Consider the following 20,359-nt stretch of genomic DNA (forward strand, 5'->3'; position numbering starts at 1 on the left):
AATAATATAACTTTGACAAAAATGAAGGAGCTCAAGGTGACGTCTTCGGACGTCTTGTTTTGTCCGACCAAAAGTCCAAAACTCAAAGATATCCAATTTACGAATATATAAAACAGAATAACAGCAAATAGTCACATTTGAGGAGCTGCAACCAGAGACTGAAACTTGACTTTTTAGTTGAAAGATGACTGAAACGATTAATCAATTATCAAAAGAGTTGCAGGTAAATTTTCTGATGATCAACGGACTAACTGTTGCTGCGTTAACTGAAAATAACTTAGTTGCGCCCCCTAATTTCCTCCACAGTAAGAACGGATTGAACCATTACAGATGGAACAGATGGAGTATGATTATATCTTTTATTGAAACATGCTGTAAAAGAAATCTGAAATAAATTAAACCCACAAACTGTAACAAAAACAGGCAATATTGCACTTTGAAAAAAAAGTTCCCACGAGGTCAAAGTGCTTCACTTGCTCATCGTGTACAGTACTGAAGATGTGTAATCAATAAAAAAAAAACCCCACTACAGAATACAAGAATGCTGGTTAACTGGTCTGAACACTACGACTGCACCACTTCAGTGGCCGTCTATAAATAACGATCAATATGACCAATACTGTACACATCATGTCACACAGTTCAGAGGACAGATGGTGTGTTTGACTCACTACCACGACACAAAGACTCTCCGTCTCTTCTTTTGGCAGCTTTGAAACCAAACACAAATAAAATGCAATTAAAAACAGGTGTCAGGAAGTAACAGCTGGAAGCCAAAATCACGTGAATCCTTCCCGAAAGACACCAGAGATCATGTTTAAAACATCAGCCTGACGCCAGCCTCGCATGTTGGACATTTTGAAACATCAATAATTGATGGAGACATTGGCACACAAATATCCAGGACATCTGCACATGTGCCAAACCCATTAACCCTGTTATTTTCCACAGTGTCAGCAGTGGATGTGAGTGCACGTAACTGTCGCCTTAACTTAAGTTATTGCTTGTTAAAAGTAGTGAAAAAAAAAAAGCTGTTTGAATTTTAAAAAAAATCATCAAAATGTGCAGCTAAGAACACATTTTAATTGCACAATATTTCCCTTTTTTAGTTGACATGGTGCACATGTTTCACAAATGAGGGTGAGATCCTCGAGCAATCAGTAGATGAGACTCCGTCTTTGTATGAGCCGGTGAGCAAACAGCAGATACAGCAACACATAAAATATACAGACGGACTCATAATTACAGCAGAACAACAGAGAGAAGACGAGGAGAGGCCCGGGGTTAACGGTACATCGACAACAGTATTAGCCATTTGTGTTCCCCTCTCTGTCTGGAGCCTTCAACTGCAGGACGGGTGTGTTGGGTTGGGTGTAGTGGGGGGGTTACCGTCACACAGCCAGGGGCACAAGGCCTGGGGAGGAGGCAACAGGAGGGGCGGTGATGGCTGTCAGGGTACCGGGTTTCAGTCCGTTCACGGTCCTGCTGCAAAAAAACAAGAGTGAAAGAATTCATTTTAATTTAAAGCAGCAATAATGAAACAAGCTGAGAAGTAAAGGCGCCCATTTTCTGCCGGGAAAAACCCCCAGAACAGATGAAAAGTAAAGGAATGACAAAAATAAAAACACATAGTACATAATAAAAGGAAACGTTACGAGAGTTATGTGCGTCTCAGTGTCGACGTGGTGGTTGAATATAGTTAAGTGTCCATAATGAACCGTCAAGCTCAATTAAAAGGATTCAGTTCATCAAAAACACAACATACACTTCAATTACAAATCAGTTTTTACTTGAGTGCATCTGTTATTATGTTAAAGTTGTCACTTTTTGATATGAACACTATCAATCTACACTGTTCTATTTTCTATTTAACTACCATTTACTGGTTCTTTCATTAAAAAAAACAACTTAAAATAGATGAAATGAAAGAAAGAAACGGCTGAAATTGTCAGATAAACTTCATCCTCCTGTTGGACAGAAGTACTTTCGTCAGCTCTGCTCTTCACTAGTAGACAGAGATGACGTGTTTTAAACAATGTGCGTTTCTAAAAATGGAATTTGAAGGCAGAAAGTGGGAAGGAAGTTAGCCTAAGTTACTGGTTTAACTGGTTTCTTTTGTGGGTCATAGTTGGGCTAAGACCAGGATCTGTTGTGTGGTTCAGGCCAGAGTCATGACTCTGCAAACACCGTTCAGAGTAGAATGTGTTTTTTTACTACAATGCAGTGAAATGTAAATTACAGCAGATTCTCGAGGCAGCGCTGGTAAGATGCTCTAATACCAAAGCAGTGTTCTTGTGTTGATACTTTAGGGCTGATAAACATTTGAATTCCTTTTTATGATTTATCAAAATATGCCAAACTGTTAAATAAAAAGCTTTTAGATCACATTTGGTCAAAAAGACTCGACACTCAGCCATCATTGTGTTTTCTTCTGTTACAGTAAGTGAGACAAAATGTCTGTGGCTGAAGGTGAACGGTGTACATAACAAACGTCACAATGACCTTGTTGTGGTTGCATCTCTATATGAATACTCCCTAACGCAGCAGAAACTCTATACACTGCCACACTGTCTCTCTCCACCAGCATTACACAACAACTAACTGTTGTCAACACGAGCAGATGGGAGTGACGCAGCAGAAAAACAGAACATTAAATATGACTGACTGATATTTTTGTTATTGTTAACAAATCACATGAAAAGACCAAAACCAACAAGTAATTGATCCTACTAACAAGTATTTTGACTCAATCCAACACACACTGTCCTGCTGCCTCAAATACTCACAAGAGCACCAAATGTGGATTCATCCACCGCTGAAAATAGTCCCACACAAAATGCACTATTTCATCCTGCTTGAGTAACGTTTGGTAAAAACTAGTGAGCAGCTGTTTTAGGCCACGCTAGCAGCTTTATGGATGGCAATGTTGGTCAGTCAGTCCACCACTTTGGTCTTGACTTAAATATCTCAGCTGTTGGATTGATCGCCGGGAGATTTCGTGCAAACATTCATGACGTCCAGACGAGGAATCCTCCCGACTTTGCTGTTTTGAGTGAAAGTCAAAATCTATATAATCCAATACTTTGGTTTCAGCCTCGGCTGTACTTTGTATTTTGAGCTAATTAGCAAATATTAGCATGCTAACACACTAAGCATTAGACCTGCTAAACATCAGCATGTTAGCATGTTAGCATGCTTGGGCTTGGAGTGCCACAGACAGGTAAGGGAAGTCAGAGAGTATTGAGACTAAAACACTGTTGGTTTTGGTCTTTTGATGAGATTTATTGACAGAACAAAAGATCTTATCCTTCCTTTAATAATGACGACACTTTCTTGTTGGCTTCAACCAGTAACCCCCCCCCCCCCCCCCCCGAGTTCCTCTTTAACAGCAGTTTCACTGTTTATCTTCCTTTAGGGCTTCTGACAAAAGTTCCCAACTTTTGTTTTAAGTTCCCAACCTAAGATGGAATACAAAAATACAAAAACACACAACAAAATTCCTTATAATTAATGGTCAGATCTAGAGCCAAAACAAAACATGAACAACTCACGCTAGTTCACAGACAGGAAGGAGATCTATCAGGTCAGTTCAGAGTTAAAAGGCAGCGGGAAAATTCCAGCACCGTTACACCACCATCACCTCCACCCTTCAATAGTTAGTGGCCCATGGTTATTTCTATGTTATTTCTACATGTGAAAAGAGGCTTGTTAACATCAGCAGCAGCATGCATGCACCCCAACACGCTAACAGGCGGAGGAGCTGCGATTACCCAGAATCAATGCAGGAAACGTGACCATCTCTGTCCTGCTGGGAAGAAATGCACACAGGTCTGAGATACTCCTCCACATCACATCACCTTCTTCTACCATCATAACACACCTAAGGCATCACCTGACAGGACTCTAGTCATAAATCATCCCTCACTAATTACTGAGAGATGGTTTCACTCACGCTTTGTCGAAATATGACGTATGCAGTGATTGCGAGTAGTTGGCCGTGTTCGCGTTGAGCACGTTGCTGTTGTCGAGAGCGTACGCCTTCCTGGCTCTCTGGTCCTTGGCAAAGTTCCTGCAGGCGGCGAGCTTCGACTCCAACGCCTGTGCAGAGACGTAAACAAATGATGAGGATGATGATAATGATGATGATGCTGCTCTGCTGTCCTGTGGAGAGACAGGGACTTTCTACGTGAAGCTTGTGATGAAGTGGAACCGAAAAGGAGACCTGAAACCTGGAAGATAAGTAGAAATACAGGAACTCAGAAGGAGTGACTCACCCCGACTTTCCGGAGTAAATCACTGACGATGTTGAGGGCTGATATTCTGGCAGAGGGAGTCAGCGGCGAGTTGCTGCCATAACCGTTTGACATCACTGTAAAGAAGATGAAAAGTTACTACTATAGATACTATGGAATAGATCAAACAGCTGCCTAGTTACACATCCAGCAGTTAAGAAGCAACATTAGCATTCATCTGGAGTCGTGCTTCTGTTCTCTGCAGCTCTGGTTCTTGAAATATCTAGCAGCTAAATGCTCCACTAGATAGCTGCTAACTGCGTCTGCTGTTTGCTGCCGAGCCGGTAGCGTTACAGTACAGTACACTGTGAGCGCGGTGAGCAAAAACAGTAAAGTTATAAAGATGAAAAAAATCTCCTTAGAGTTGAGAGAAACTGCAGATCATTCTGTGTGGTTCATCACAATATTCACACACACAGAAAAATATTGATTACAGCTGCTTTAAGAATGAAAAGAAAGATAAATATGGTCTAAGACATTAGAAAATACAGGAGGAAATGTGCCGGTACCTCTGGGGTACTGCACATGTTTTATAATGATTTTGTGCAAAAGTATCAACGCCTTTTTATTCTTAACCGTCCGCTTGTGTGCCTGGAATTGGATATTTTCATGCCACATGAATGTAGATTTTTCTCCCCTCTGAGAGCACCAGAGGAGCTCCTTCTTCTTCACAAGAAACAAATAACTGAGTGTCCACATATGTAAAAATAGAGAAAACTGCTCGTCTTCTCTGTCTGTACTTGCACGATGAGAGAAAAAAAAAAAATACTCTCAGGGGAGACAGACTGCAGCTACCTGTTGGGTTGGCAAAGGCGTTGTCCAGATCTTTGCTCAGAGGAGTCGCAGGGAGAGAGAGCGAGGCCTGCACAGCAGTGTCCATCTTCACGCTGTCCTGTGTGGGCGAGCTTGGAGCGGACATCCTGGTTACATCTGACTGCCTCTCTCGGACCGCCAGCTCCTGCCGCAAGTCTACAAAAAAAACAAAACCAAAGAGAACATTTAGTAGCTCTTCATCAAAACGTCCGTCACAGTCGATCAAAGAGGAGGGAAGCTGCAGCGGCTGTATGTTAACGAGCTGCTGATCGACAGCGCGGCTCATTAGTAAGATCTAGTCAATAATCACCTCTGGCTTCATCCTTTAATCTTTGCACAGAGACCAGAAGAGACTCCTTCTCATCCAGCTCGCTCTCCAGGAAGGCATTCCTCTCGATGGCCTGGTTCAGGCGCTGCTCGAAGTTCTCCAGAGACACGATGGTAGCTCTGAGGAAGAATTCAAAATGAGGGGAGCAACATCGAGACTGACATTTCATTAATTAAATGTCCTCTGGGGGCTGCCTGCTGTATCTACTTATTAATGACTGTTCACATACGAATAAGGGATCAATATCTCAAGCATTGATTTTAATCCAATTCAAGCCAGCAATCAATTGAATTTGAGCCATTTGCTATAATTGTAAGAAGGATTTAGAATTGCATCTGCGGCAAATTTTCATCTAGATTAAATAGGGATCACAAAGAAGGTGGTTTGATAAGATAAAACAGAGTCAAAGTGTCATAATATTGTCTGTCCTGAATTATCCTCACAACAAAAAGAGAAATCTTTATTTAGTGACACAAAAATGAGCTTTTATCACATGTTACGAAGAAACATCCTCTTAAAGGAGGACAGGAGCTGACTGAATGAAGTGCAGCTGTGATTTTTGCATTTTCTTTTCGGCAGACCTTTTGGCTCTCTCCAAGTCATCGTTGGACTGTTCGAGCTCTCTGACGTATTTGTGCAGCTGATCCTTGATGCTGCGTGTTTGGCCGAGGTCGTCCTCCAGCATGGAGATCTGCTTGTAGCTCTGAGTGTACTGCAGCTCCAGCTTGTCCTGAAGAGGCAAGACGGGATACGGTGACGACGAGCGCATATCGATCACATGTATTAAATCTAGAACCCGTTGGGCAGCAGAGCTTCACGTCGGGACATGATTTAGCAGCTCCCGACGTGCACCACCTACATGTTTCATCCATTTTTCAGTGCTCCCTCGTTTTCCTCCTCTCCACCGTTAGGCAGCGGATGTTAAGTGTGACCTATATATCCACCAGCTCTGAGGCAATCAGCTCAATAAGCACCGCCGGGCCCGTCTGTATGTCTGACCTATATCTGCTGTTACTGTGGCGTCTGAATCAACTGCAGGCAGCCACACAGAGGACGGCCAGCCCTCTGTTGGCTCCACGACTCTCAATCACAGTGAAACGTATAACAGGTAAGATCCATTTCATGCTGTGATGTTCTTTGTACGGTGGCCTTGAGGTGCAAAACACAACAACGCTGGACGAAACATGTTAACAAATCAGAAAACAGAACCACATTTAAAAAACATTATTTCTCCAGTGTTGTGTTTGATGAAAAGTTGTTTTCTGTGATTTGCTTTGTGGAACATTTTTTTGTTTTTGTTTTCTAAAATGTTGTGGTATTTTCTTATTTGTTAAATTATTTTGTGAAATGTCTGGCTTTTCAGAAATATGTCTTTTAAAACATTATGTTTTCTAAAATGTTGTCAAGTGTTGTCTGATGCTATGTTTTGTGAAACGGCAGATTTCTTGATTTGATATGATTTTTTTTTTCTGTAATGCTGTTTTGCCACTCAAGGCCACCGTAGAGTCGCACTTAAAACAACATAAAGATAAAACACAACATTATCTAAATGATGTTTTGAGTATTTTTTCTTTCTGAAATGTTGTTTGTACTCACTGTAAACAACCTAACTGAGCCAACAGTTTTGTATTATGAAGATCAAGAACACATTCCCGCTACTACTGTGTTTTCTCCCACAGACAGAGCGACGTATTCACTTGATGTGTGGAAGCTAAAAGCTGCCAGACACCTTGGCACACACATCTCCTCCCTGCTGGTGACTCGACTCCCCGGCTGGAAACATGGACACAAATGTGCCGCTCGCCTTTTGTTTAATTATGGAGCGAGAAGAAGAACGAGAGGCACGACCTGATGCATTATGCATGAGAGTCTGAGCTTTACGTTAGCTTATAGCTATCTTAGACGGTGATAAGTGATAAACTAGAGAAGAGAGGCACCTTCTTGAGGTGAGATTACCATTTAGATTGCACATGGATTCCACCATCATAAGTGTCTGACTCAGGCCTGGACAGACCCACGTGTTTTATAACAAGACCCTATAGGTCTGATCTCAATATTCCCGTGACCTCTTACTTATAACCAGAAAGGCGAAGCTGCAGGCCCACAAGAGAAAATAAATAAGTACTGAGTGCGAGTGCATCCAGGGGAGCAGCAGCTGTTACAGCGTGACTTCACTTTCCTCCCAAGAGGCTGCACTCAAGGACGAGTGGTGATATAAGATGGCTACAAAAAAAAAGCATCAAATATTCATTTCAAGGGTATGCATGGAGACACGCTGTCCTCGCCTGCTTCAGAGCTTATTGTCCAGATCAGATATACATATATACACATAACGCTGGTGTCATCATAAATCCACATTCACAGAGTCAGGAGATGATTGGATGGGATATTTTTTCTGTAGCAGATGAGATCATTTATGGACACAAACAGGAAACTATGATTACATACACTTCAACCTGACATCGACGTGGAGACACAGATCGTTTCATTCATCTTACAAACTCCAGCTGTTACCTTGATCGTTTCCAGCTCATTCTTGAGCCTGTGGTTCTCAGACTGCAGGTCCTTCATACGATGCTCGGCCTGGCCCAGCTGGGCCTCCAGCTCAGCCTCCAGCTCCCTGCTGCCCTCCTGAAACTCCAGCAGCTCCTCCTGAGCCTCCTGGCAGCTGTGGGCAGACAGGAGAGGAGGCATGAGGCGACGAGTCGAGACAGAACGAGGTCGGTATGCAATCCTGGTGGGTGCATTCATCAACAAACGGCTCACCAGCACCCCATTTTACTTATTTCCATCTGTATCTTATCTCATCACGGGAGCACCGACCCAGATACTATTCCTTTAACTCAAACCTGACATCCAGTTTCTGTGACTTGTGCTGCAGCGGTGGATCACTGAAGGCATGAGGATTTGCCATATTTGGACCTGAACGTATGCATCACATTTTACAGCAGTTTGTTCTGCAATTGAGACATTTTAGATCCAACAACAACAAAAACTGTCCAACGTCGATGTGAATTCAGTTTGACTGGTTTCAGAGGTCAGACCGCTGACGTTACATGTGATCACTGCACAGCTTTGCCATGAAGTGGTGGTTATGTAAGTGTCTGTTGATATGGCCATGGACGAACACACACACACACACACGCACACACACAGGTCTAAAATGGTATAATCAACCATCACATGAGTGAGAGTGCTGAAGGTGGCCCAGAGCCAGAAGATCCATTTATAGACTCTTGTGTTCGGCCTAATGTGGAAACACTCAGCCTCACTTTGAACTGGTTCTACTTACAAACATTTGGCTGCTGCTAATTTCCCGACTGGTGCTTCCTCTTCAGTTATTATAACTTTTAAATCAAAATACTCCATCTGCATCTGAGTGAGTGAGTGTGAAGCAATCCTTTCATGATATCAAAAGACTTATTTCTGCTTATTTAACACACAATCTGCTGATTTTATCAAATGCACGAGGCTTTTGAAAGAGTTCTAGGACTACGGGGTTCTTGTGGTTTACAAAACTAAGCTTACTGTTAGAGTCTTAGAGGAAACAAGGAAAATCTAAATAAAAGAAGACTGATTCTACTATCATCAATGGATTCAGAGAGGAAAACACTTATGTCACAGACAGTATGCCACACACACAGAAACACAATGGATGTAGCCTTGACTTTGAAGGAGGCTCATTGTCTGGACTCTTATGTAACTGGGTGTAGGCCCGAGCTGGTTTCCTTTGGCACATGGAGTTTACATTTCAATCAGCTCTTAATCAAGCGACGTGTTGTAGGATCAGATCTAATCTCGGGAGCAGCTAATTTTAGTAGCCTTTAGATCATTAAAATGTTGAGGAATCACAACAGCAGAAAAATCAGCAGCTGTATTTTTACATGAACCCGTTCAAAGATGTGAGGACAAAGACGTGCGAGTCTTTTATGTTTAATGTAAAACATGAGCTGTCGCTTTGGGGGGGGGGGGCTTTCACTGCTCGTCGCACGCAAAAAACTGTCACTGGATCTGCCAACACTGGCTGTTAATTGAAAGAGGAAGAATGGGCGACTGAAATCCACTGACAAGATAGCGGATCAAACTTTCCTCAGGTGACGTGATCCTGCTGTGGCGAGCCGTCGTTCCCACCGACACAAAGAGACGGCAGTGTTACCACCAGGTCCCGTAAGTGGACACCCATGTGTGACATCTCACTCTATGGACATTCATCTGCTGCTATAACACCCTCCACTCTTCTGGTTTCAGGCCCTGAGATCAGGACTCTGCGCAGGCCAGTCCAGTTCTTCCACACTGAACTGGGACAACCATTCCTTTATGTACCTGGATTTGTGCACTATTGTTCTGCAGCACGCTGTAGCGTTATAATTATTTTTGACGAAGTCAGTTGCTTCAGTTTATAGTGTTTGGCAGCTCTGCCTGGTGGAACGTTAGCTTTCATTCATTGCAAATGATGAGTAGAAAGATTTCAGGATGGTTTGGGTGTCACACACACTCTGGCAAACACGACAAGTAGATACCCGGTGAGGTTTTGGTCAGAATCATCCAGTAAGATGGAAAAAAGATGGAAATTGTGGGTCGAAAATGGCCAATTATTCTTACAGTTAGTGTAAACTCAACAAATCCCGCGTCTGCAGTATGAGCCACTTACTCACCCTTTCTTGTACTTGAGGGAAAGAGTCTTCCAGAAGTCAATTTCCTCGTCTTTTGAGGAGAATTTTGGTATCATATCTGTTTCCATTGCAAACAAATCTGGAGAGGAAATAATAGGGAAACAAGAGTGAGTACAGTGGGATAAAAAGGGCCAGTTTATCACACAGAGCATTGAATCTGATCTATAAACATTAGAGTGCATCATAGCAGAGCAAACTCTCCCTTTTTAGGTTTGTTTCTTCCTCATGTGCCTGAAATCGAGTCCTTAAAAAAGGCAGCAAGTGTGAAAAAGAGTGATTTAAACCACAGCTGGGAATTAATCATCAGAAAGGCTCCCTGCAGACTCCCTGAGGAGTTCATCATCACAGCGCCAATGTTTCTAAAATGTGCTCCTTCCATAAGTGTAAATACGTCTTAGACTGACCTAAAATAAGAGCCTACTTACATTTCATAACACTTCAAATCTGCACACTAGATTCACTTTACGTGAGTGTTCACATTCAACAGAACAACGGCAGGAGTATTTATTTAAAGCATCTTTTATTCCCACTTCATTTTCACAGATTTAAACAAGAAAACACAGTTCTCAGAGGTAACACTGTAGTCAGGAGCCTCATTCATCAAAGTGACTCTTAATAATTAAGAGTCAAAACTGGAATTAAACCTCTGAAATAATGTGAGCAGGAAAGGCCCTGTCATTCATTGAAAATCCTCCCTCTGATTTACAACGTCGGACAATACGTTTGCTCAGAGCAAAGCTCTTTTGTCCGGTCGTTGAAACAGCGCTGCTTTCACTGGCTTTCTATTTTGTATCCCCAGTTGAAGTAATGGGAAAGGAAAGGTTAACCTGTGAACCCAACATACAGTCACTAATAATAATAATAATAATAATATACTTTAACATGTTTCAAATCAGATAATATCAGCGCGCAGAGCCATTGTGTATGTTCACCTGCCAGGAATACCACTTTGGAGCAATTCCAACGACTCCATCCAACTTTTAGAGACATTGAGCTAAATGTCCAATAACAATAGATTACAAGAGGAGGAACTGTAGTAATGTAGTATAAATGCAGTATTTTCATATGACTGAGCACCAAGCTTACACCATCAGGAATCACATGTCAACAACGCCTGCTGCTGTTATTAAAGGAGTAGTTTGACATTTTGGGAAATATTCGTCTTTTTGATCGACACCACTGTCACATCTGTATGCCAAGAATTGAAGCCAGCGCCAGTTAGCTCTTGGCAGTTAGCTTAGCATTAAGACTGGAGCGTGGTTCTCTCCAGAGTTCTAAAAAGTTCTAAAAATCTCTCTTCTGGGTGCAAGTGACTTTCTTTGGTCAGAGCCAGGCTAGCTGTTTCCCCCCCACTGTCAGTCTTTATGCAAAGCTAAGCTAAGCTAAGCTAATTGTCTTCTGGCTGTAGTTTCATATTGAACGGATAAACACGAGAGTGGTATCAATCTTCTCATCAAACTCTGCAAGAAAGGAAATAATCACATTTCCCAAAACTATTCCTTTAAAGTTATGAATCAGTGAATGTTTGCGTATAGACACAATTTTGATTTATTATCTAAAATAAGCATCAAAGTGTCTTGTGGGCAGAAATAATAATTTGCATATTTTAAAAAAAGTTTCAGAACACACCAAAACTACATTATGTTGAATTTGTGCATGTCTAAAAACCTGGTGTCTCCACTTAAAACTGCCAAGAGTGCAGTAAAACCTCTGCAGAAGAAAAGATAAAAATGGTGGGAGAGGATTAAAAGTTATGGTATGAGGAAGAGAGAGAAGAGAGACGGGAACAAGGTCAGCAGATGCTTCTGGTGTGTTTAGTGTCGCAGTAAATAATGCTGACCTCGAGCATCACCATGAAATACATGCGTCCACTTGACATTCAATAAAATGTGTACAGTTCTTAGTTACATCCCACCACTACTAAAGGACGAGCTGAGCCTAACAGGCACCTTATTAACCGCAAAGAAAGCTCAGCTGCTGTTTCAGTCACTGACTTTTACTGTATGTGGCACCGTAAACATGTCGTTCTGAGATCCTCTGAATAATTCAGCTTCAGATTAAATTCAGCCCAGTCACACACAGCCCAGAGGGAAACTCAAATGTTATTACAGTGGAGGGAAAAGCAACACAAGCCATTTTGACAGCATCATACTGTGGGCCTTTGTATGCTTCTTAAATGAAAAAAAACAAAAACACAATTACATTTTCATTAAACCATTTTCCTTCATGTAAACTGAGCTTGATGTTGGCCTTTAAATTTAAATAATAAAGGAATATATTCTTTAAACGGTGGATTAAGTATAAATGAAGGAAGCTCCTGAATGTGTTTGAGACTAAAGTCACAAGACTCCACTATAAACTGTTACTATTCAGACAGACTGATACTAATTCCTTACTGAATGATAAGGTTTTAATCCCAAGGAGAAATGAGCCTGTTGAACACTGACACCGATCATATGGTAATCTATGTTAGACACAATCACAACCATGCTCCCAACAAGAGAAGATATTTACATAAATGCAATAAAATCTAATGATCGGCATTGAATTATAACATCAAACAGGACTAGAAATGACACCCAGATCAGCGACTGAAAGCAGAAAGATGACGCTGAGCGCAGCTGTCAAAACTGGGTGTGCAAACAAGCCGAGAACCGAAGAGGCGACCGACCAGAAGCCCAGCGACATGTTCCAGTGTTTTAGTTTTACTGGTTTCCCGACAAACACAAAATAAAGAAAATGTAATGTATTCAGTACCTGAACATCGCCCCAAACAGTGATGTTTATCAGTCCATTCTGCTCGCTGCTGCTCGCTGCTGAGGCCGAGTGTCTGCGCTGTCTGATGGACTCCGCTGGTTCCTCTCTGCAGGGCATTTAAAGGACAACCCACCCTAAATACGAATGTTTTCTCTCCTATATGTGTGGCTCAGGTTTCATTTGACAGCTTTATAGTGGGCCGATTGTTAGGGCAGCATGAAAGCAGAAAATATTTTACTGCATGTACACATTTGTAAGCACCCAAATCATTTAAATGTAAAATTTCTAATAAAAATGTCCACAGAGTCGGTCATTAATTAGTGCATCAGCTTTAAAAAGTGTCAAATATTTAACTACCTATCCTCATCTCCAGCTTGGGGGAACACATTTCTTAATTTGTGGATAATTACAGGGGAAAAAAGTAGCCAGAATATCACTGTTAAAACATTTAATTTTAGGGTGGATTTCCTCTTCCTCATGAGCTTCACTGCTGCGCACAAACTGCGCAAAACACGCAGTTAATGTTAAATTAGCACCATCTGCTGGTCATCCGCTAGAACAGCGTTTGGTTTTTACTGAACTTCAGTTTGATGATGGTGCGGACAGTTTCACAAAAAAATATAAAGTTTTATGAGAAAGTAAGCCAAAGTTATGAGATAAGAAAATCCAAACTATAACTTCCGAAATAAAGATTATGAGTTAAAATTTATTTCATGATTTATTTATGTATTTCTTTCAGACGTAGTTTTATTTTTTTTAACTAATGTCAATATTTAAATTATATTATAAATTGAATAAAGTTTTAAATAAAATCTATTCTTCGGCTGTAATTTTGACTCGTTTAAACGCCAAACGCGTCTTGACAGGCCTTGTTGCCATGGTAACCCACATAGCGGAGACCCCCAAACATCTATGCTAGCTAGCTAGCTGAGTCGAGCCATGGCTGCTTCCCAAAAATTCAGAAGCTTCTCGTCAACATTTTGGAAAACCAGAGACTCGGAGAAGGAAGAGAGCAACACAATGTTTGATGTGTTTCACGGGGAAATGAGAGAGGTTTGTAGCCTTTAGGTGGCGTAGCTAGCTAGCTAGCTAGCTAACCTAGCTAACTACTTGTGGAATAACCGCTAATCTAGCTGAGTTATCGTTACCCACTAATGAGGGGGAAACTTGAAATGAGGCCCAAGAACATTTGCAAACAATCAGTGAAGTTAGGCATATTGATCACATCAAATTCCTTTATGAAATATTATGACAGTCTCCCTAAATAACCACATCTCAAATATAGTTAAAGTAGTAATACCACAGTGCAGAAATACTGTAGCTGTATCAAAATTTAGGTCAAGTAAAAGTACTAAAGTATTCGCATCAAAATGTACTTAAAGTACCAAAAGTATTTTTCATACTACTCAAAAAAAAGAAATGTTGTGTTTTTCCCTTGAACTCAGCCTCATTAGCATCAATTCTCTCATCATGGGAGGGGGCCAGCAAACACTTCATGACAGCAGCTTTAGACCAGATCATCTGAATGCTGCGTCCTCTGCCATCACATGTACACTTCCTTCTCCTGTTGGCCTTCATTACCTGAAGTACAAGGCTGTCTGGTCTGGGATTGGCTCATGTGTTTATCATCTGTATCTGTAACTGCAGGCTTCGTTTTAGAGCCTCTGGAGAACAATGCGTTTCTAGGATATAAGCTTTTATAAACACTGAAGGTAGGCAGCTGGCTGAGGCTTCACTCACTCAGTGCTTGAGCTGGACAGAGAGAAAGTCAGAGGGTGAGATGGAGGAAATGAAAGCAGAGGAAAAGAAAGAGGATGAAACTGGCACTAGTTTATTTCACCAGCTTATGGCCCAGAGGAAGGATCTGGAAGAAGACGTGGTTTGTATTAAACTACAGATAAGAGAGGAAGTAAAAGTTTTGTGAAGCTAAATGTAAAGATCTGATATAGATCATGAAGCTCTTGTGCCGGCAGGTACTGAATGTTTCAATATGTGAAACAACTCTTTGTATATTGAAATACAGCCTCATGATATACATGTGCATGTGATAATGATCCTGTCTATGTGCCTGTATGTGACAAAGCAGTCTGCAGGTGTCTGTTGTCACCTTTCTAATCTTTTCTTCATCGTCTCTACAGAAGATCGTGCTACAGCGGCTGATAGTGATTGCTCGGCTCCCCCACCATCTTGCTGACAGGACAGAAGTGGGAGGTCAGCTAGCAATTACCTTAGAGCTTGATAACAAGGCATTGCTATTCCACTGACAAGACCCCTTCATTCTAATCAATGAACTAATCACCTGATATCAGTTTACTCCAGTTTTCCTTGACGGGAAATGAAGGGTGGTAGTAATCTTGTTGGTATTACAAAAGCATGGATTTATGCCATTTTCTAACTGCATAGTAGATTTCTTGGAAAATGTACCCAGAGAAACATCGATTGTTTGCTGTTATTGAATTTGACCAATTTTCCAACTCTTAAAACCACAAAAACATGTTGCAGCTGCTGTCAGAGCAGAGAAAGGCTGTCTTGTTTCCCTTGTTAGAGTGTTTTTATAGCTTTCACACCACTTTATGTGAATGAGTCTGCAGGGCGTCCTTGTTAGAGCCTTTTGTGGTCGCTGCTCAAGGAATTCTTTAACAAAAATCAGAATAGAAAGCCCACAATAAAAGCCCCAGGAAAGGCAGGAACTATGTGTCGGCAGCAGAGCTGGGCTTTCATGTTGTCTGAGTTTCTCAGCTGTCTGCAACAAACTGATACACTTCTTCTGTTGTTTGCTTCCACACAGCTCATTATGAAAAACTCCACTTCCAGTTAAGCAAACAGTACATATGGGATCATATGACGGGCCTGCTGTTGATTTATCCGTCCTGTGTGCTGCATGTCATTGAAGTAAGTTTTACTGCAAATGAATCTTATGATCAGTGATGATCAGTGAAGGTTGGTGATGTGAGATCTTTGTGGCTCTCTTCCAGTCATCCAGGGAGGTCCTGGTTTCTGTTTTGAAGGACCTTAAAGACATGCAACAACAGCCAGACTGGTAATGATGCCTTCTTGTTCTAAGGTTGAAAAAATAATCTTATTTCTCATTAACAGTATCTTAAATAATCTATGTTATCTTCTTCCACTGAGTGAAATATTCAAACCAAAGACTCAATGTTTTTATGGCTGCACCGTTAATACTGTAGATATTTTGTGCATCATTTCATACACATTTCCCCAAAATACAGCCTGACATATTTGTTGTCTTTGTCTTTGTATTTTGTTTCTTAGCCTTGTGCACAGATATAATAACAATATAAAAAAATTTATTTGTACTTTTCCTATCAAAGTTAAAAAGTGCTTCACAGGAAAAAGAAAAACGAAAACAATCAAATAGCTTTATATTTTTCCAGAGTTTGATTTCAATTACTAGTCAGCAAGTATCGCTGTCAACTTACTTTGTTTCTGTTTTCCTACATGTGTAAATACAGTATGTCCATATACATCCTCATGGGGTCATTATAGGATAGAGTTTAAAGTCTAGAGATCCCTTACACTCAGCCTGTTGCTGTTATACTGTTTATGAAACCATACACATTATTTTTACATCCCCCGTTAGCACCTTGCTGGAAACTCCCAAGATTGTGTTCATGGCCCATAACCCTCAAAGCAGGCTGTTCCAACAGTGGAGCTACAAGGTTTGCTTTTTATCTTTCCTTCTGGTCTTTGACTTCGCATCAGTATGAGGCAAATACAGATGGGCGACAAATTAAAAGCTGTTGTTCGACCACGAGCCTGCAGAATAGTTTCAGTTGGGTTGAGATCTGGTGGCTGTGAAGGCCATTTTCATCAGTATTCATTACGTTTCTCCTCTAATTTGTCTCCCATCTGTGCCTTTTCCTCCTGAATTATAATCTGTGTGCATGAGGATTGTTTGTCTGAGTGTTTGATGTTGTTGACTGAAGGTGCTCGATGCTGATCAGGGGGACGGGGACATCGTGGCTAAAGGACTTGAGGAAGAGGAAGAGAGCACAGAGACTCTGGTTTGCACCGTCCTGTCAGCGCTGCAGAAACTGGCTGAACACCTTGAAATACCTAAGAAGGTGTTTACTTTTATAGGTTCATATCTCTGTGGGGATTGATAGACACGTTTCACCTGTTTTCTTCTGTCAGAGGACATTTATGAATAAAGTTTCCTCTGACTGTCTGAATGTACTCTAAGGCTCTTCCTGCGGCAGTGCTGGATGAGACTCCGGAGCTGATCGTCTCTCAGGAGGTTCTGGACAAGCTTTTGCTTCTAAGTGAGCTCCAGACTCCACAGCAACACCTGCAGATGTACAACTCACCGTTAAACATCAGTATAGACTTTGGTAAGAGGCACCGTCCAGTGGATTTGGGATTTATGATGAATATGTTTACTCAGAAAGTATCTCAGCTGAGTTGCTAAACATCAATCTTCAATCAAATACGAGTGACTTTATGATAACTGTGTTAATTTCTGCAAAGTATTTGTGAAGAAAGTGGCTGGAAAACTACACAAAGTCACACTTTGCTATGTTGTATTTTCTGATCACTAAACAGGACAAGTTATTCGAAGCAGCGTTCTCACCAAAGTTTAACTTTGGGTCAAAGGGTCAAAGGTGAGGGCTCATCATGCATGGGAAAGTAGTATTTAGCCGTCTGTCTTGCTAATTCTACTTTCACCCCAACACAACTGAGGTGGATGGAAATGTGTTTGTGGTAGTCAGACAGCATTTAACAGCATCCAGGGCAACATTGCCGTGTCCACTGAATAACCCACAGAACATGCTCCAATGAAAGCTGCTGACAGAGAGCTCTGTGGATCATTATTACTGTAAATTACTATTTTTTACACCTGTGGGTCTTTGTTTTCTTTACCGATCATTGCAGCCTCACAAAGCTGCTGGATGGCTGTCGACTCTCAGTCGTAATTAAATGTGATTTTTCATCGCTGTAAGCTTCACACACACATCTTCCCTCCACCTCCACTATCTGTATGATTAGATACCGCTAGAGGAAGTGAGAGGATGTGTTTGTCATCTGGAGGCACTAACCCATAATCCTGTGGGATATTTTGCATGAACATAAAAAACTGCTCTTTTCTTTGCATGCGGCACAGCATGTTTTGACCAGGCTGGTTTAAGGCTGATGTTGAGCTGTATGTTTTCACACAGCGTGGTTGCTCGTCATCACAGAGGTCTGCATGCCAGGTGCATTTCAGCGCTGTCACCGTCAACCACTTTAAACTTTGATTTACCTTCAATTCAAAAATGTAATCAAACGTTTTACGCCTCTGCAGAATGTGTTTGGCCTTCACTAAGGTACCTTGGATGCAGAGAGAAATCACTTTTATACCAAATACCAACATTTAATATACTGTGGCACTTTTTTTTTTTCTGTTTTTCTGCTCCAAATGATTTGATAAATAAAAACTTGTTTGAGTGAAACAACATTGAACACCATTTACAACAAAAGCACAGAAAATCCAAGTAATATAAAAACATTTTTAATAGTTTCAACATTCGGATGAGGTTAATTTTTATTTTTATCTTACTGTACACTGTGTTCCACTTGGTGACCGGGAGATAGCAAGTCCACGAAAAGGCATTTCCTCTTTACTCCAAACTTTCAAGAGTCCACAGCGTCACCACAGTTTGACACAAAGATCTTTTAAGTCTAAAAAGATTCCTTGATCACGTATGTGTTCCCTTTTTATTTTGGCCCCCATTCCTCGGAACTTAAACTTTAGCAAAAAACAAAACAAAAACCAAGATGATTGGAGATGTACTTGCAATGGCTGCATGCACCACAGTGTAATCTACAAAGTGTACGTTAAAAAACAAACCTGGATGCAGCACGTTGATTTCAGTAAAGTCATAGGAGATTTCAAGAGATCTAAAAGCGCAGTATTCTGGCCACAGAATGTCTTCTCTCCCATCATGTTAGCTGACCATTTCTGACTTCTGGACAGTGGCCGGATGTGCTTTCCTTATTTGCTATAGATAAAAAAGGGTGGAGCGCACTGTATTAATGGAACACAGGTGGTGAAAACAAACAGTAAATCATGATAGTTTCGAACAAACCGTTGGCAGAATCGATGGAGAGTTTGAGACTAAAAAAGTCATCAAGGGCAGCGCTGAATTATTCTTCTTTTATAAAGGTCGATCTATTCACTTATAAAAAATAAATACAAGCACATTTATATAGGACCAAAGATGAGACATATTTCATAGGCATGAGTAAAAAGCATGCTGCTGAGTTTCACACAGGACAATGTCTAATCAAACGCCCCCCCCCACCCTCCCCCCTCCCAAAAGTTGGTCATAACACACTTTTTATCAAATACCCCACCACCCTCTTTTACTTGAAACTATGTCCACAACACACACAATCCGCCTTTATCACGACCTATGAGGGGAACATCGTCTATCACCAGTACATTCCACCTATTCATGTAAAAAAAAGGCCTTCGTATTTTAGAGGGCATGCTTGCAAAAGCTGTAATACTGTAAACTGTCTCTGGAGTCTCTCGCCCGCTGTCTCTGCTCGACAGCGTTATTGTTAATAAAGTTGTGTTTGATGAATACTATATGTACAAGCCTTAATCTGAAACCCTTAAGTACAAAACGAAGAGCAGCACATTGTAACACAGAAATCCAGACAAAGACAGGACAGACCATTCACCTCAGCACAGCCAAATGCAACAATAACGTTTTTTAAAACTGATTTGTGGTCAGCGTTTTCTTTAAATATTAAAATCATGAATACTTGTGGGCATTTCATGCCGTATTGATTTAAACTGGAGGATCTGATTGAACCCAGTGGTTGTCGTGAACTGTAGCAGAGCTGAAACGGGTTGTAGTAGATTAATAGATTATTCGATTGACAGAAAATTGATAAGTGATTCATTGTTAATGTAATTTTTTAAGCAAACATTTCCTTGTTTCAGCTTATTGTGATGATTTACTGCTTTTCTGTAAACACAATAAACTATAGATTTGGGACTTTTGACATCACTTTGGGCTTCAGGAAGTTGTGATGATGCTGACTTTTCAATGTTTGCTGACATTTTTTAGACCAAACGATTAAGAAAATAATCAGCAGATTAATTGATAATGAAAACAATCATCAGTTGCAGCCCTAAATTGTAGAAAACATTCAATTTTTCTTTTTCTACTTCAACATTTTTTGCATGTTCTAATTTTAAAATTACAACAATCTTTAATATCTATCTTTTATCTAATATGGGGGGCATATACATGTAGGCCTTTGTTTTCACTCATGTTGTGGAGCTGAGGAGATTCGTTATCTGAGACGGTGATGCAGCAGTTTCCTTGCAGAGTTTTTTTTAACCTCTTAAACCCTGCTGCATCCTATGATTGATCCATCATGACAGCTGCAGGTTGTGTGGACAAACATTGTGCTAACCCACAGTAATTTACTTTAAATTCTAAACAAGAAATATCAAATACACCAGGTTGATCTGTGGGTAA

At 40.9% G+C, this 20,359-nt stretch overlaps 2 protein-coding genes across 4 annotated transcripts; one reads left to right on the top strand and one right to left on the bottom strand.

The window, feature by feature from the left end:
- Window positions 1–377: 377 nt before the first annotated feature.
- On the bottom strand, window positions 378–12,940 carry ndel1a (nudE neurodevelopment protein 1-like 1a). Of its 3 annotated transcripts, none has more exons than XM_070926926.1 (10): window positions 12,864–12,940; window positions 10,089–10,185; window positions 7,948–8,101; window positions 6,015–6,163; window positions 5,416–5,552; window positions 5,088–5,261; window positions 4,275–4,369; window positions 3,953–4,098; window positions 3,771–3,805; window positions 1,355–1,485 (listed from the first exon to the last, which is right to left on the bottom strand). In XM_070926926.1, exons 2-10 carry the CDS (start codon window positions 10,172–10,174, stop codon window positions 1,475–1,477), a joined length of 987 nt encoding a protein of 328 aa, XP_070783027.1. In that variant the 5' UTR covers window positions 10,175–10,185; window positions 12,864–12,940; the 3' UTR covers window positions 1,355–1,474. The 3 variants fall into 3 exon arrangements, with proteins under 3 accessions (XP_070783026.1, XP_070783027.1, XP_070783028.1); XM_070926927.1 differs by having other exon boundaries at window positions 3,771–3,808; XM_070926925.1 differs by lacking the exon at window positions 3,771–3,805 and having other exon boundaries at window positions 378–1,485.
- An 862-nt stretch (window positions 12,941–13,802) lies between these two features.
- Window positions 13,803–17,464, top strand: tex47 (testis expressed 47). Its single transcript, XM_070927707.1, has 8 exons — window positions 13,803–13,916; window positions 15,002–15,074; window positions 15,652–15,755; window positions 15,839–15,903; window positions 16,465–16,543; window positions 16,811–16,948; window positions 17,068–17,215; window positions 17,427–17,464. The coding sequence occupies exons 1-8, from the start codon at window positions 13,803–13,805 to the stop codon at window positions 17,462–17,464; spliced, it is 759 nt and encodes a 252-aa protein (XP_070783808.1).
- Window positions 17,465–20,359: the final 2,895 nt, after the last annotated feature.

Source organism: Enoplosus armatus, chromosome 20 (assembly GCF_043641665.1).
Source record: "Enoplosus armatus isolate fEnoArm2 chromosome 20, fEnoArm2.hap1, whole genome shotgun sequence".
NCBI lineage: Eukaryota > Metazoa > Chordata > Actinopteri > Centrarchiformes > Enoplosidae > Enoplosus > Enoplosus armatus.

What these genes read in the sequence shown, in the direction of transcription:
- ndel1a (XM_070926925.1), bottom strand. Translation starts at nt 10,174, where the DNA reads ATGGAAACAGATATGATACCAAAATTCTCCTCAAAAGACGAGGAAATT. An exon ending in TCCCTCAAGTACAAGAAAGG is followed by an intron (nt 8,102 to 10,088) that starts GTGAGTAAGTGG and finishes GTCTGCCCACAG; the next exon opens with CTGCCAGGAGGCTCAGGAGG. An exon ending in ATTTACTCCGGAAAGTCGGG is followed by an intron (nt 4,099 to 4,274) that starts GTGAGTCACTCC and finishes GTCTCTGCACAG; the next exon opens with GCGTTGGAGTCGAAGCTCGC.
- tex47 (XM_070927707.1), top strand. Translation starts at nt 13,803, where the DNA reads ATGGCTGCTTCCCAAAAATTCAGAAGCTTCTCGTCAACATTTTGGAAA. An exon ending in TTCACGGGGAAATGAGAGAG is followed by an intron (nt 13,917 to 15,001) that starts GTTTGTAGCCTT and finishes TCGTCTCTACAG; the next exon opens with AAGATCGTGCTACAGCGGCT. An exon ending in GTGTGCTGCATGTCATTGAA is followed by an intron (nt 15,756 to 15,838) that starts GTAAGTTTTACT and finishes GCTCTCTTCCAG; the next exon opens with TCATCCAGGGAGGTCCTGGT.